Genomic DNA, 13,950 nt, shown 5'->3' on the forward strand with positions numbered 1-13,950 from the left:
GTCCTGCTTGTCACTGGGCTGTAGTTGTGTGCTCCCACTTCCTGCAGGGGGAAAAGTGCAACAGAGTGTAGTGCAGTGTGTGTACATGATAATTCTATCCTGGCTGGCTAATTAGACAGTGTCTATGAGTTGTGCGATTTGGGTGCGAGGTTGTAGCAATTCTGATTGTGATTGTGATTTGAGATTTGAACCAGATATTATTAATGAATGAAGAGGAGATTGTGAATTGAGCAATGAGTGAAACCAATGGTTCATTTGTAAACCTTTTTTTTAAAAGTCAACCAGTTTAGACATGCTATGACACATCTCCACGCAGGTAGGACTTGAACTCAGATGTTTTGGCCCTGTGTTGGGGACACTATTACATGCCAGAAGAGTACCTTAGTGCTTCATTGTTAGCAGATGGTATCTGAAGATCTGTTCATCAATTTCCAATGAGTTTTCTTAGGTCACTACATGGAGGGTTACACTGCTAACATGCTCCCATTGCCTTTGCTGTCAGGAGGACTGCTAGGTAAGCTGAAGATATGCTACATTCTGCTATTGTTCATCTTCTACCCCAAAGCCTCCAGTGCTGCTTCGGTGAACCTTAGAGCACACTCTCCACCCCGCTATGCCATTTCTCAAAGTTCTTGCTGCTTGGATATTCTTCCCCAGGCACTTGCAGCATCTCTTTGTAATTTGTTCTGTCAAGCTTCAACTTGCATCCACTGCTCAGGAATGGAATACTATGCAGCATAGTGAACACTTGTTTGCATTGAAAGTCATGGATTCAGGTTATTCACTCACTGTGATCTGCATGGCTGTTTTTGGACCATACCAAATTTTGCAGCAACAGTATTATGGTGTCTGCTAAATTAAGTCAAACATTGTGCAATCAGAGCAAAAATGCTGCCAAAAAAAAGCAATTTTAAATACAGTGGAGAGAATTGCTGAGAAGGTGTGAATTAGATGCAATTTGCAGCCAATTGTTAATCAACAGATTTGTGGACATATTAACCAGCAGCTAGTGGGTTCAAACATAGGTCCTAAATACTTCAATTAGAACTCTGTTGTAACTGAAACCAGGTTGGGGTTTAATGTTATTTTTATATGCTAGTGAATTTCAAGAATGTATATCCCAGGCAAAATCTAGGCAAAACATCAAAGCTCATTCTGCTTTGGGAAAATGACAACACTGAACAAAAAAAAAGGCATTTTCAAATTAAATCAATATGAAGGCACTAAAATACTAATTCGGCTAGTCTTTTCTCCTGTTTCGTGCATCCAAGGGTCATGAAATTGTGTTGGGTTGGTCCAAGTTAATATGTGAAGTATGCAATGGTTTGCCATTGCCTTCTGCAGGATGTCTGACTATATAACTCTCTCACCCTTACTGTCCTCCACCAGGGGCACTGGAATGATTTTTAGATTAGGTTAGATTCCCTACAGTATGGAAACAGGCCCTTCGGAAACACTGACCCTCCGAAGAGTAACCCACCCAGACCCATTCTCCTACTCTATACTTACCCCTGCGCCTAACATTACGGACAATTTAGCATGGCCAATTCACCTGACCTGCACATCTTTGGACTGTGGGAGGAAACCGGAGCACCCGGAGGAAACCCACGCAGACACCAGGAGAACATGCAAACTCCACACAGACAGTCACTCAAGGCGGGAATTATTTACAGGCCAATAATCTGTTTGGCCATATTACGAATGTCATTTCCATGGCCAACAAGTTCTGATGTGGGACTTGAACCCAGAACTTCTAGCCTAGAGATATGGACACTACCAACATTCCCTCCTGGCTGCTCAGAGGATCCATGCCATTCCCAACACTGATGCAGCACTGGTCACGTGACAACTGGCAAATCTAAATAGTTAGACCCATGTGCCATCTAATTAGTGACGATTTCAAGAATGCAAGAACAAATGTTTCTCACATTCTTCTTCATCAAGTCAGTGTTATTCGCAACTTGAAAAGTTCTTAAAATGCTTTTAAAAAAATAAGTTGTTTCACGAAACCCATTTATTATTCAAATGCTGCTTTAATTAACCCTCAAGAACACATATCTGCAGAGCACACACACCCACCAACAAATGAATGATTTATAATTCACTTTAAATGATCTTGATACCTTTAGTCTGTCATCCAGCAAAGAGTTTTTAAGATGACATTGAATTTATTGCCAACTTCTAGTGTGGGTTCAGACATTTTGTGAACAGCCTGTTTAGAGATGTTATTACACACCTCTGGAGCAGGTGGAACTTGAACCTGGGCCTCATAGCTCAGAGCTAAGGACATTACTACTGCACCATAACAGCCCCCTTAAATTCTGAGTCCAGTTATTTTTAATCAACCTGCTCAGACATGTTTTGACACACATCTAGAGCTGGTAAGACTTGAAGCTGACCCCCTGATCCACACACAGTGACACGACAACAGCCCAATTAAATTCTGAGATCATAACATATACATTTATTCAATACACCTGTTACAGAAAAGAGATTCAAAGAAGGAACTTTTGTAGTTCTAACCTCTAATAGTCGTGACTCACTTGCTCACAGTAGTCGTTGCCCTCAATGTCATCACTATTGGAATGCCCACCAGGACTCTGAACATCAATCCCATGACTCTCCAGGATTGCTGCTTCTTTGAAAAGAAGATTAATCAGAAACTAACTAACCTTAAAAAAAAAACACATGATGTAAATTTTTAAAAGCAAGCCCAATTCTGTACTCTCAAGTCTGATTTCCAGCATAGGTCAATCATGAGTAAAATGTCTAGATCGTATTCTCTTCCACAGTCATCATTACAATCATTGTACTTTACCGTTCACCTTAAATGAAAACATGTAAATCAGGGCAGACTGAAGATGGAACTTGGAGCCTTCCAATCAATATGACCTTACCAATTTTACATTGGGGACCTCAGTTCTATTTGCAATATTCCACTTAACCTAAGTACTTCATTAATTATTTACTCGTTTAAAATGTTTGCAAAATTTAACAGAATCACCAAGCACAAATACTTTTTGCCATGTATTTCCAGTTTACCTAATTCTCTGTCCTTTGTTCCTCCTTCCAAAATGAACAACAGTTCATCCCACACTATACTCCATTTGCCAACTTTTTGCCTATTTATTTAACCTAACAATATCTCCTCCCTGAGTCACTTTTAGAATGGACAGAACAACATCCAACCTAACCCACATTTGGTTCATGCAGCTGCGGTACAAACTGTGAGAGCTGAACCTCTTGCTTTGCTGCAGTGTGGGGTTTCACTTAGCATTTGCAGGAGAGCTGCTCGAAAAGACTGAATAGAAAACCTCTTAATTTTGAAGAATGAGAGGTGATCTCGTTGAAAGCTACAAAATACTTAAAGGGATTGACAGGGTTGATGCAAATGCAAGACATTTCCCTGGTTGGAGAGATTAGACTCAAGAGACACAGTTTTAAAATAAGGGAAAGCTACTTCGGATCAAGATGAGGAAAACTTTATTTTACTCAGGGAGGAGATATTGTTAGGTTAAATAAATAGGCAAAAAGTTGGCAAATGAAGTATAGTGTGGGATGAACTGTTGTTCATTTTGGAAGGAGGAACAAAGGACAGAGAATTAGGCAAACTGGAAAAAAAAACTACAGAAAACTGCATTACAAAGGGACTTGGGCATACTTGTGCACGAAACACAGAAAGCTAGTACAAAGGTGCAGCAGGTAATCAGGAAGGCTAATGGAATGTTGGTTCTTATCAAGAAGATTGGAGTATAAGAATAGGAAAGTCTTATTTCATCCGTCCAAGGTGCTGGTGAGACCACATCTGGAGTACTGTGAGCAGTTTTAATCTCATTATTTAAGGGAAGATACCATTTCATTGGATACCAGTTCAGAGAAGGTTCACGAGAATGATCATGATATGGGAGGGGGGACTGTCTTATTATCAAAGACTAAACATGTTGAGACTCCACTCACCAGAGATTAGAAGAATAAGAGGTGATCCCAATGAATCATATAGGATTCTGAAAGGTTGACAAGGTAAATGTTGAGAGGATGGTTCCCCTCATGGAAGAGTTTTGGACCAGAGGTCTTAGTCTCAGCTCAAAGGGGCATCAGTTTAGGATTGAGGTGAAGAGGAATTGCTTCTCTCAGAGGGTTGTGACTCGTTGGAACTCCTTGCCCCAGTGAGCTGTGGGGGGAAACAGTGTCCATGTGTATTTTTAAGGTTGACATAGACAGCTTCTTCATCAGTTGGAGAATACACGGTTATAAGGAAAGGACAACATGAGAAATATTGGATCAGCCATGATCTTATTGAATGTTGAAGCAGTCTTGAGGGGCTGAATGTCTACTGCTGCTCCTATTTCTTAAGTTTTAAGGTTGTAAATCTTTGGAATTGTCTACTACAGAGGACATTTGACAGATTTCTAATTACCAACGACGTAAGAGGATATGGGGACAATGTGACATTGAAGTGAATGCACTGAATGGAGGAGCAGGCTTGAATGGTCTAGTCCTGCTCCTTTGTTCACAACGTTCTAATTAAGAAACAAGTATTCTACGAGCTGTAAGTAAACATAAAACCATTCCTGCAATAGCCTTACCTATATTTGCTCTTCTCTTCATCTCCTTCCGACGATTGGCAAACCAGTTATACACTTTCAGAGGGGTAACTCGTTCAAACTCTGATAACTTTTTACCTGTATGAGTGAACAATATGCAGGCAAACCTATTACATTAAAGGTACTTCATCACACACAGGAAATTGTAGTATGATTATCTGGTATCACCATTTTCAGTATTTACAAAACTTTCCAGTTAATAATGACTTCTCTCTTAACATATCATTAAGCTAAAAGGTTCTCAAATATTTGAGCTGAATGAGAATTCAGGCAGATCATTAGTTCTTTAAAAAAAGTAGAGTAAAGATTGATCAATTTGAGAGACTAATCTGTAATGTATTCTATTGGGAATAGAGAATAAAGCAACTTGATTGACCATTTTTGATAAGTTTTCCTTCTGTTCTCAGTTAGCAACCACTTAAAATCTATTGTATTTGGGAAATGAAGGTGGCAGCCTGATTCAAAGTGTTGTCCAGGCCTTCCCTATTCTTAATTCCCAAATAAGTAGATTTTAAAAGACTGATCACTTTTAATTTGCATAATCATTGCGCTCATGTATTCTTGAGAGTGCGCTTTTTTTGGGAGCAAGATAATTTTTGTAAAATTTCAAAAGGATACTTAATTGCATCTTTTCTGTTGGGAGTTCGTGTTTATGTAAAGGTTTTTTAGTTTAAAATTCTGACCACTTAGGAATTATGTAGCGCTAACAATATTTTCCCCAATGTATTAATTTCATATGTCTCCCAACAAGCACTTTGCTTACTTCCATTTTAAAATATGCAGACTTTCTAACTTAAGTACAGTAACTGCTTGCTTAAAGTTATAGTTGCATTCCTGAAATTTGTGACATTAAATGAAACAGCTTTAAGTGAACCATTGATTCCCGCTGGAACCTATCCTAAAGCAACAGTCCAGTTCCTTTGGACATTTCTTGCCCAATCGAAAAAAAATCCAGGTTGAAATACTGTACTATACATGTGCAACACAATACATTCTTAGCTAAATTACTTGCAAAATAAACACAGTGAATATAAAAGGGATGCATATACAAGTAAAATATACTCAATATACAGTACTGTATATTTAGATTGACGGGCTCCCACCTAGCGGCAGATGTTGGTCATTGCACGTATCAGATGAAATCCCATACTCTAAACATTGAACAGATTCTGCCACTAGAGGGAGTCACAACATCACTGAGAGCTCAGAAGTGGAGCCAGCAGCAGAGCTGGGGGTGAAGCAAGCAGTCAGGGAAGAGTCTTAGGTAAGAATTGCCTCAGGTAAGAATGTGGGGTGGCACAGTGGCTCACACTGCTGCCTCACAGCGCCAGGGACCAGGTTCAATTCCAGCCTTGGGCAGACTGTCTGTGTGGAGTTTGCACGTTCTCTCCATGTCTGCGTGGGTTTTCTCTGGACGCTCCGGTTTCCTCCCACAGTCCAAAGATGTGCAGGTTATGCAGAGTCATGTTAAATTGCCCATAGTGTTCAGGGATGTGTAGGTTCGGTGCATTAGTCTGTGGCAAATGTCGAGGGTTACTTTTCAGAGGGTTGGTGTGGACTTGTTGGGCCAAATGGCCTGTTTCCACACTGTAGGGATTCTATGACATTGGCAGAGAGTGGGAGGCAACGCTAAGGGGCAAGGCCCAGGGGAGAACTCAGGCCTGAACAAAGGTAAGGCTGGAGTGAAGCATCAGGAATCAGGCCATTTGTAGCAAATGATGCCAAAGTGAAACTGCCAGTATTAAGTGGATGTATTATCACTAGTTTTTAAACCAGTTAAAAAAAAAGTGTTGAGTATGACAACTTTCAGTAAAGACTTAGTGTGCTCTACAAGAAACTTGCAAAGTCTTCAGTACAAGTGATGCTACATTCACATAATTTTCACAAATAGGAAACACTATTCTGTATTTTGACAGTGTTTCAAACATATAGTGCTAGAAACCAGGTACTTTGATGTTTTGTGATTGATTTCTTTTGTTTGCATTATTTTACACCAATCCATACCTGAATCCAGGCACTGCTCACCTGGTTTCTGTATGACTGTATTGCAGGCATTTGCAATTTCCTCACGCTTTGCCTCATCTGGATATTGATTTTCACCGAAATAGCTGTCAGGCAGTGAAATCAAACAAAAGACAATTATGAGCTTATTTAAGTTGTTATGTACTGTCGTTAGTATTGAAACATTGCAATAAGCAGATTAATGTAGAAATGTTTTAATTCATTCTTATGTAAAAGAGGGTTTCCCTTTAAAGGTTAATGATGATTTGGGTATGAGGTTATGGGTTAAGCCTCAATGTATACCCAGTACTGTCACCAACAGAGAAGTAAACTGACCTTGCACCTGGTAAATAAAAATTCTGAGGTACGAATAATGTAGAATAGACAATTACTGTGCATTTCTGATCAGCATTTATCTTTCAGTCTTCAGAGAAAAAAATAGATTGGTAATTCATAGAAATGCCTTGATTATTTATTAAAATATGATAGAATCTCATTAAAATTATCATTTTTTGACAAGCCAAAAAGGATTGCTACCATCAAACAGTCATGAAAACAAAGATGTCAAAAAGACATATGGTGCATTATCATTTTCAGCTTAAATATACTAGTCAGTTCTAGTAGCTTACAACCCTCCCTCTTAGCTCTCCTTTCTTGGTGATAAGTAACACATTGTTGCATGATTCCATGGGTAGTTGCAGCCCTATTCTATTGTATTCTCAAAAGGGAGAAAGTGAGGACTGCAGATGCTGGAGATAAGAGTTGAGAGTGTGGTGCTGGAAAAGCACAGCAGGTCAGGCGGCATCCGAAGAACAGGTGAATCGACATTTCGGGCATAAGCCCTTCATCAAGAATGAGGCTTGTGAGCCAGGGGGCTGAGAGATAAATGGGAAGGGGGGTGAGGTAGCTGAGAGGACAATAGATAGATGAAGGTAGGGAGAAGTGATAAGTCAGAGAGGAGGGTGGAGTTAATAGGTGGGAAAGACGATGGACAGGTCAAGAGGGCAGGGGCGAGTTAGAGGCTTGGGACTGGGATCCAGTGTGGTTGCAGGGTTGGATGATGAGGTGTTCTTCCTCCTGACGTTGGGTGGTAAGGGTTTGGTGATGGAGGAGGCCCAGCACCTGCATGTCCTTGATGGAGTGAGACGGGGAGTTGAAGTGTTCAGCCATGGGCCGGTGGGGTTGGTTGGTGCGGGTATCTCAGAGATGTTCACTGAAATGCTCCGCAGGTTGGCATCCTGTCTCCTTGACGTAGAGGAAACCACATCGGGTGCCATGGTTACGGTAAATGACATTGTGGAGGTACAAATAAATTTCTGTCGGATGTGGAAGAATCCTTTGGAGACTTGGATGGAGGTGAAGGGGGGAGGTTTTGCACTTCTTGCGGTGGCAAGGGAAGGTGCTGGGAATAGGGTGAGGGCTGTGGGGGTGTGTGTGGATCTGACGAGGGAGTCAGAGGTAATGGTCTCACTGAAACTCTGATACGGGATAGGGAGGGAAATTATACCCCTAATGGTAGGGTCTGTCTGCAGGTGGCATGTGGCAGAGGATGATGCGATGTATATGGAGATTGTTGGGGTGGAAGGTGAGGACTGCGGGGTTCTGTCCTTGTTGCGATGGGAGGAGTGGGGTTCAAGGGCCGAGGTGCAGGAAGTGGAGGAGATGCGCTGGAGGGCATCGTCGACCACGTGGGAGGGGAAATTGAGGTCTTTATAGAAAGAGGACATCTGGGATTTTCTAAAGTGGAATTGATCATCTTGGGAACTAATGCATCAGAGGTGAAGGAATTGGGAATAAGGGATGGCGTTTTTACCAGAGGCAGGGTGGGAGGAGGTGTAGTCCAGGTAGCTGTGGGAGTCGGTGGGTTTGTAGTAGATATCCGTGGTTAGTCAGTTGCTGGAGTTGGAGAGGTCCAGGAAGGGGAGAGAGGTATCTAAGATGGTCCAGGTGAATTTGAGGTCAGGGTGAAAAGATGTTAGTGAAGTTGATAAAACTGTTAACCTCCTCGTGGGAGCATGAGGTAGAAAAAGTCTGGTTGAAGATTTGTAGCTCGGGTGTCCGTTGTTGTGGTTCTGTTCGCCGAGCTGGAAGTTTTTGCTGCAAACGTTTCGTTCCCTGGCTAGGGAACATCATCAGTGCTATTGGAGCCTCCTGTGAAGCGCTGCTTTGATGTTTCTTCCGGTATTTATAGTGGTTTGTTCTTGCCGCTTCCGGGTGTCAGTTTCAGCTGTAGTAGTTTGTATGTGGGGTCCAGGTTGATGTGTCTGTTAATGGAGTTTGTGGATGAATGCCATGCCTCTAGGACTTCCCTGGCTGTTCTCTGTCTGGCTTGTCCTATGATGGTAGTGTTTTCCCAGTCAAATTCATGTTCCTGGTTGTCTGAGTGTATGGCTACTAGGGATAGCTGGTCGTGTCGTTTTGTGGCTAGCTGATGTTCATGGATGCGGATTGTTAGCTGTCTTCCTGTTTGTCCTATATAGTGTTTTGTGCAGTCCTTGCATGGTATTTTGTAAACTACGTTAGTTTGGCTCGTGCTGGCTATTGGGTCCTTTGTTCTAGTGAGTTGTTGTCTGAGTGTGGAAGTTGGCTTGTGTGCTGTTATGAGTCCTAAGGGTCGCAGTAGTCTGGCTGTCAGTTCTGAGACGCTCCTGACGTATGGTAGTGTGGCTAGTCCTTTTGGTTGTGGCATGTCCTCGTTCCGTGGTCTATCTCTTAGGCATCTGGTGATAAAGTTGCGTGGGTATCCGTTTTTGGCGAATACCTTGTATAGGTGTTCCTCTTCCTCTTTTCGCAGTTCTGGTGTACTGCAGTGTGTTGTGGCTCTTTTGAATAGTGTCCTGATGCAGCTTCGTTTGTGTGTGTTGGGGTGGTTACTTTCATAGTTTAGGACTTGGTCTGTGTGTGTTGGTTTCCTGTGCACCCTTGTGGTGAATTCTCCGTTGGGTGTTCTCTCTACTAACACGTCTAGGAATGGGAGTTGGCTATCCTTTTCCTCTTCTCTCGTGAATCGTATTCCTGTGAGTGTGGCGTTGATGATTCGGTGTGTTTTTTCTATTTCTGTGTTTTTGATGATTACAAAGGTGTCATCGACGTAACTGATCGAGAGTTTGGGTTGGATTTGTGGTAGGGCTGTATGTTCTAACCTTTGCATAACTGCCTCTGCATGAGTCCCGAGATTGGTGATCCCATGGGTGTTCCGTTGATTTGTTCGTATATTTGATTGTTGAATGTAAAGTGTGTGGTGAGGCACAGGTCCAGTAGTTTAAGTATGCCGTCCTTGTTGATAGGTTCGGCCTCCTGTGTTCTGTTATGTATGTCCAGTGGGTTGGCTATTGTTTCTCTGGCTAGGGTTTTGTCAATTGATGTGAACAGTGTCGTCACGTCGAATGATACCATGGTTTCTTCTTTGTCTATGTGTGTATTCCTGATGATGTCCAAGAATTCCTGTGTTGATTGTATGGCGTGTTTGGATCCGCTGACTAGGTGTTTCAGTTTTTGTTGTAGTTCTTTGGCCAGTTTGTATGCTGGTGTCCCTGGTAGTGATACTATGGGTCTGAGTGGGATGTCTGGTTTGTGTACTTTGGGTAGTCCGTAGAATCTGGGGGTGTTGTTGCACATACAAACTACTACAGCTGAAACTGACACCGGGAAGCGGCAAGAACAAACCACTATAAATACCGGAAGAAACATCAAAGCAGCGCTTCACAGGAGGCTCCAATAGCACTGATGATGTTCCCTAGCCAGGGAACGAAACGTTTGCAGCAAAAACTTCCAGCTCAGCGAACAGAACCACAACAGCATGAGGTAGTGCCGATACAGTCATCGATGTAACGGAGGAACAGGTGGGGGTGGTGCCGGTGTGACTGCGGAAGATGGACTGTTCCACATACCCGACAAACAGGAAGGCATAGCTGGGTCCCATCTGGGTGCCCATGGCTATCCCTTTGGCTTGGAGGAAGTGGGAGGATTGGAAGGAGAAGTTGTTGAGGACGAGGACCAGTTCAGCCACATGGATGAGGGTGTCAGTGGAAGGATACTGTTTGGGACAGCGTGAGAGGAAAAAACAAGAATGCTTGGAGGCCTTCATCACAGCGGATAGATATATACAGGGACTGGATGTCCATGGTGAAGATAAGATGCAGGGGCCAGGGAAATGAAAGTTGGGGGAGGTGAAGGGTGTGGGTGGTGTCCTGAACGTAGGTGGAGAGTTCCTGCACTAAAGGGGACAGGATGGTGTCGAGAAATGCAGAGATGAGTTCAATGGGACAGGAGCAAGCTGAGACTATGGGTCAACTGGGGAAGGCAGGTTTGTGAATCGTTGGTAGGAGGTTGAATCGGGCAGTGCGGGCTTCCCGGACAATGAGGTTGCAGGCTGTAGATGGGACAGCCCCAGAGGTGATGAGGTTGTGGATGGTCTGGGAGATGATGGTTTGGTAATGGGAGATGAGGTCGTGGTTGAGGGGCAATAGGAGGACGTATCTGTGGGTTGACGCCTGGCTTCAGCGGTGTAGAGTTCAGTGCGCCAAACTACAACAGTGTAACAGAAGAACGATGGATAATAGACATTTTTCTAGCAGCAATACAAAAGAATTTCAGATAGAAAAGGAGTCCGATTATACTGTGTTAAGGAGCCTAATGGCTGGAGGAAGAAATTGTTACACAGTCTGGCCAGGAGAGACTGTATGCTCTGGTATCTTCTGCCAGATGGCAGGAGGGAGAAGAGTTCAAGTGAGAGTTGTGTGAGATCTTTCACAATGCTCTTAGCCTTTCAGATGAAGCGTGTGAAGTAAATGTCTGTAATGGAGGGAAGAGAGGTCCTGATGATCTTCTCAGCTGTCCTCATTATCCGTTGTAGGGTCTTACGATCCAAGATAGTGCAATTCCCGAGCCAGACAGTGATGTAGCAGCTCAGGATATTCACAATGAACCCTCTGCAGAACGTGGTGAGGATGGTGGGGGTGGGAAGTAGTCTTTCCTCAGCCTGCGCAAAAAGCAGAGACGCTGCTGGGCTTTCTTGGCTGTGGAGTTGGTGTTGAGGGACTGGGTGAGATTCTCCAGCAGGCATATGCCAAGAAATTTGGTCATCTTCACGATCTCCATGGGGGAGCCAATGTCTAGTGGAGAGTAGTCACTTCGTGCCCTCCTCAAGTCATCAACCATCTCTTTCATCTTGTCAGAGACAGGTTGTTGAGTCTGCACCAGTCCGTTAGCCACTGCTGCACCTCTTCTCTGTATGCTGACTTGTCGTTCCTGCTGATGAGATCCACTGATGATGTGATTCGTGCTGTGCATCGCTGCACAGTCGTGTGTCAGCAGGGTGAACAGCATAGACTGAGCACACAGCCCTGGGGGGCCCCCTGTGCTCAGTGTGATGGTGTTGGAGATGCTATTCCTAATCTGGATTAACTGAGGTCTCCCAGTCAGGAAGTCCAGGATTCAGTTACAGAGGAAGGTATTCAGGCCCAGCAGACTCAGCTTTCCAATCAGGTGCTGAGGAATGATAGTGTAAATGCAGAAGTGAAGTCTATGAACAGCAGTCTGATGTAGGTGTCCTTCTCCAGGTGGGTGAGGGCCAGATGGAGGGTGGTGGAAATCTGTTGAGCAGTTGAGTTGATACATGAACTGCAGGGTGTCCAGTGAGGGGGCCAGCAGGGTTTTAATATGCCTCATCATGAGCCTTTCAAAACACTTCATGATGATGCATGTAAGCCCCACAGGGTGGTAGTTGTTGAGACAGCACGCTGAAAACTTCTTCGGCATGGGGATAATGGTAGCTGCCTTGAAGCACGTTGGAACTACAGCACAGATCAGGGAGATGTTGAAGGTGTCCGTGAGGACATCGCCAGTATGTCAGAGCATCCTCTGACCATTCTGCCAGAGGTGTTGTCTGGTCCAGAGCCTTATGTGGGTTGACTCTGCATAGGGTTTTCCTCACATTGGGCATGGTAAGACACAGCACCTGGGGAACTTCCTCGCTGCCGAGTCCTTTCGTAACTTGAACCCGTGCATAAAAGTTGATCAACACATCCGGGAGGTTGGCATCACCAGCACAAGCCGGCGATGCTGTTCTGTGGTTGATGATGGTTTGAATACCCTTCCACATGCTCTGCGTATTGCCACAGTCCTGAAAATGGCTGTGTATTCTCTGCGTGTGGGCACACTTTGCCCTGTTGACGGCCCAGGCTGTTGTTAGGTCTGCCTTGTCATCTGCTCTGAAGGCAGAATCACAGATCCTCAGCAGCGCACACACCTTTGTGGTCACCCAGGGCTTCTGGTTGTGACAAGAAGTGATGGTCTTGGACACAGTGACATCATCAATACACTTGCTAATGCAGCAAATCACTGACGTCTTGTACTCCTCGAAGTTGACGGAATCACCATCGGTTGCCACCTCCTGAACACGGGCCAGTCAGAGTGCTCGAAACTGTGTTGAGGAGCAAAAATCGCTCCTGCCGGCCAGGTTTTCACGTGCTTCAGAACCTGCTTCTAATCTTCAGTTGAAGATTAGATCACCTAAGAGCACATCTGTTCTTAGCGCATTTGGTGTGGACAGCCAAAGTATCCCTTTGGAAAGGTAGGGTGCCTCGCTGTACGTGGTCCTACAACACATGGGGGGTAGGAGTTATGTATCCTGTAGGGATTCAGTTTCAAGTGTACCTGGAGGGCAAAGGTCAGGAACCCTTTGATGGGGCTGCAGGTACCCTTTGGGATTGTTAATCACTGAGAAGACAGTCCATACTACCTTTGCAGTGACCAAAGTTTAATAAAGACCTATCAAACCCATTGAAATATTGCAAGGTCTAATGAGAACTATCAAAGCAGTTAAGACCTTTGCTTAATAGAGTAACACCTACAATATGAAACTTTAAGTTGTGGCTGTACAGGACATTGGTTAGGCCACTGTTGGAATATTGCGTGCAATTCTGGTCTCCTTCCTATCGGAAAGATGTTGTGAAACTTGAAAGGGTTCAGAAAAGATTTAGAAGGATGTTGCCAGGGTTGGAAGATTTGAGCTATAGGGAAAGGTTGAATAGACTGGGGCTGTTTTCCCTGGAGCATCGGAGGCTGAGGGGTGACCTTATAGAGGTTTACAAAGTTATGAGGGGCATGGATAGGATAATATGCAAAGTATTTTCCCTGGGGTGGGGGAGTCCAGATCTAGAGGGCATAGGTTTAGGGTGAGAAGGGAAAGATATAAAAGAGACCCAAGGGGCAATGTTTTCACACAGAGGGTGTTTTATGTATGGAATGAGCTGCCAGAGGAAGTGGTGGAGGCTGGTACAATTGCAACATTTAAGAGGCATTTGGATGGGTATATGAATAGGATGGGTTTGGAGGGATATGA

General features: G+C 43.9%; 1 protein-coding gene across 6 annotated transcripts in view; it reads right to left on the bottom strand.

Moving 5' to 3' along the window:
- LOC132830102 (homeobox-containing protein 1-like) overlaps positions 1 to 13,950 on the bottom strand; it is a 62,019-nt gene that overhangs the window by 21,898 nt on the left and 26,171 nt on the right. For 3 of the 6 annotated variants that reach the window (XM_060847579.1, XM_060847577.1, XM_060847578.1), the window contains 3 exons: positions 6,630 to 6,712; positions 4,587 to 4,682; positions 2,544 to 2,638 (listed from right to left, as the gene is read on the bottom strand). In XM_060847579.1, the coding sequence (XP_060703562.1) occupies positions 2,544 to 2,638; positions 4,587 to 4,682; positions 6,630 to 6,712 (274 nt within the window). Of the gene's footprint in view, positions 1 to 2,523; positions 2,639 to 4,586; positions 4,683 to 6,629; positions 6,713 to 13,950 lie in introns of all 6 variants that reach the window. The other 3 variants (XM_060847581.1, XM_060847580.1, XM_060847582.1) reach the window with 3 other exon arrangements.

Source organism: Hemiscyllium ocellatum, chromosome 30 (assembly GCF_020745735.1).
Source record: "Hemiscyllium ocellatum isolate sHemOce1 chromosome 30, sHemOce1.pat.X.cur, whole genome shotgun sequence".
NCBI classification, from domain to species: Eukaryota; Metazoa; Chordata; class Chondrichthyes; order Orectolobiformes; family Hemiscylliidae; genus Hemiscyllium; species Hemiscyllium ocellatum.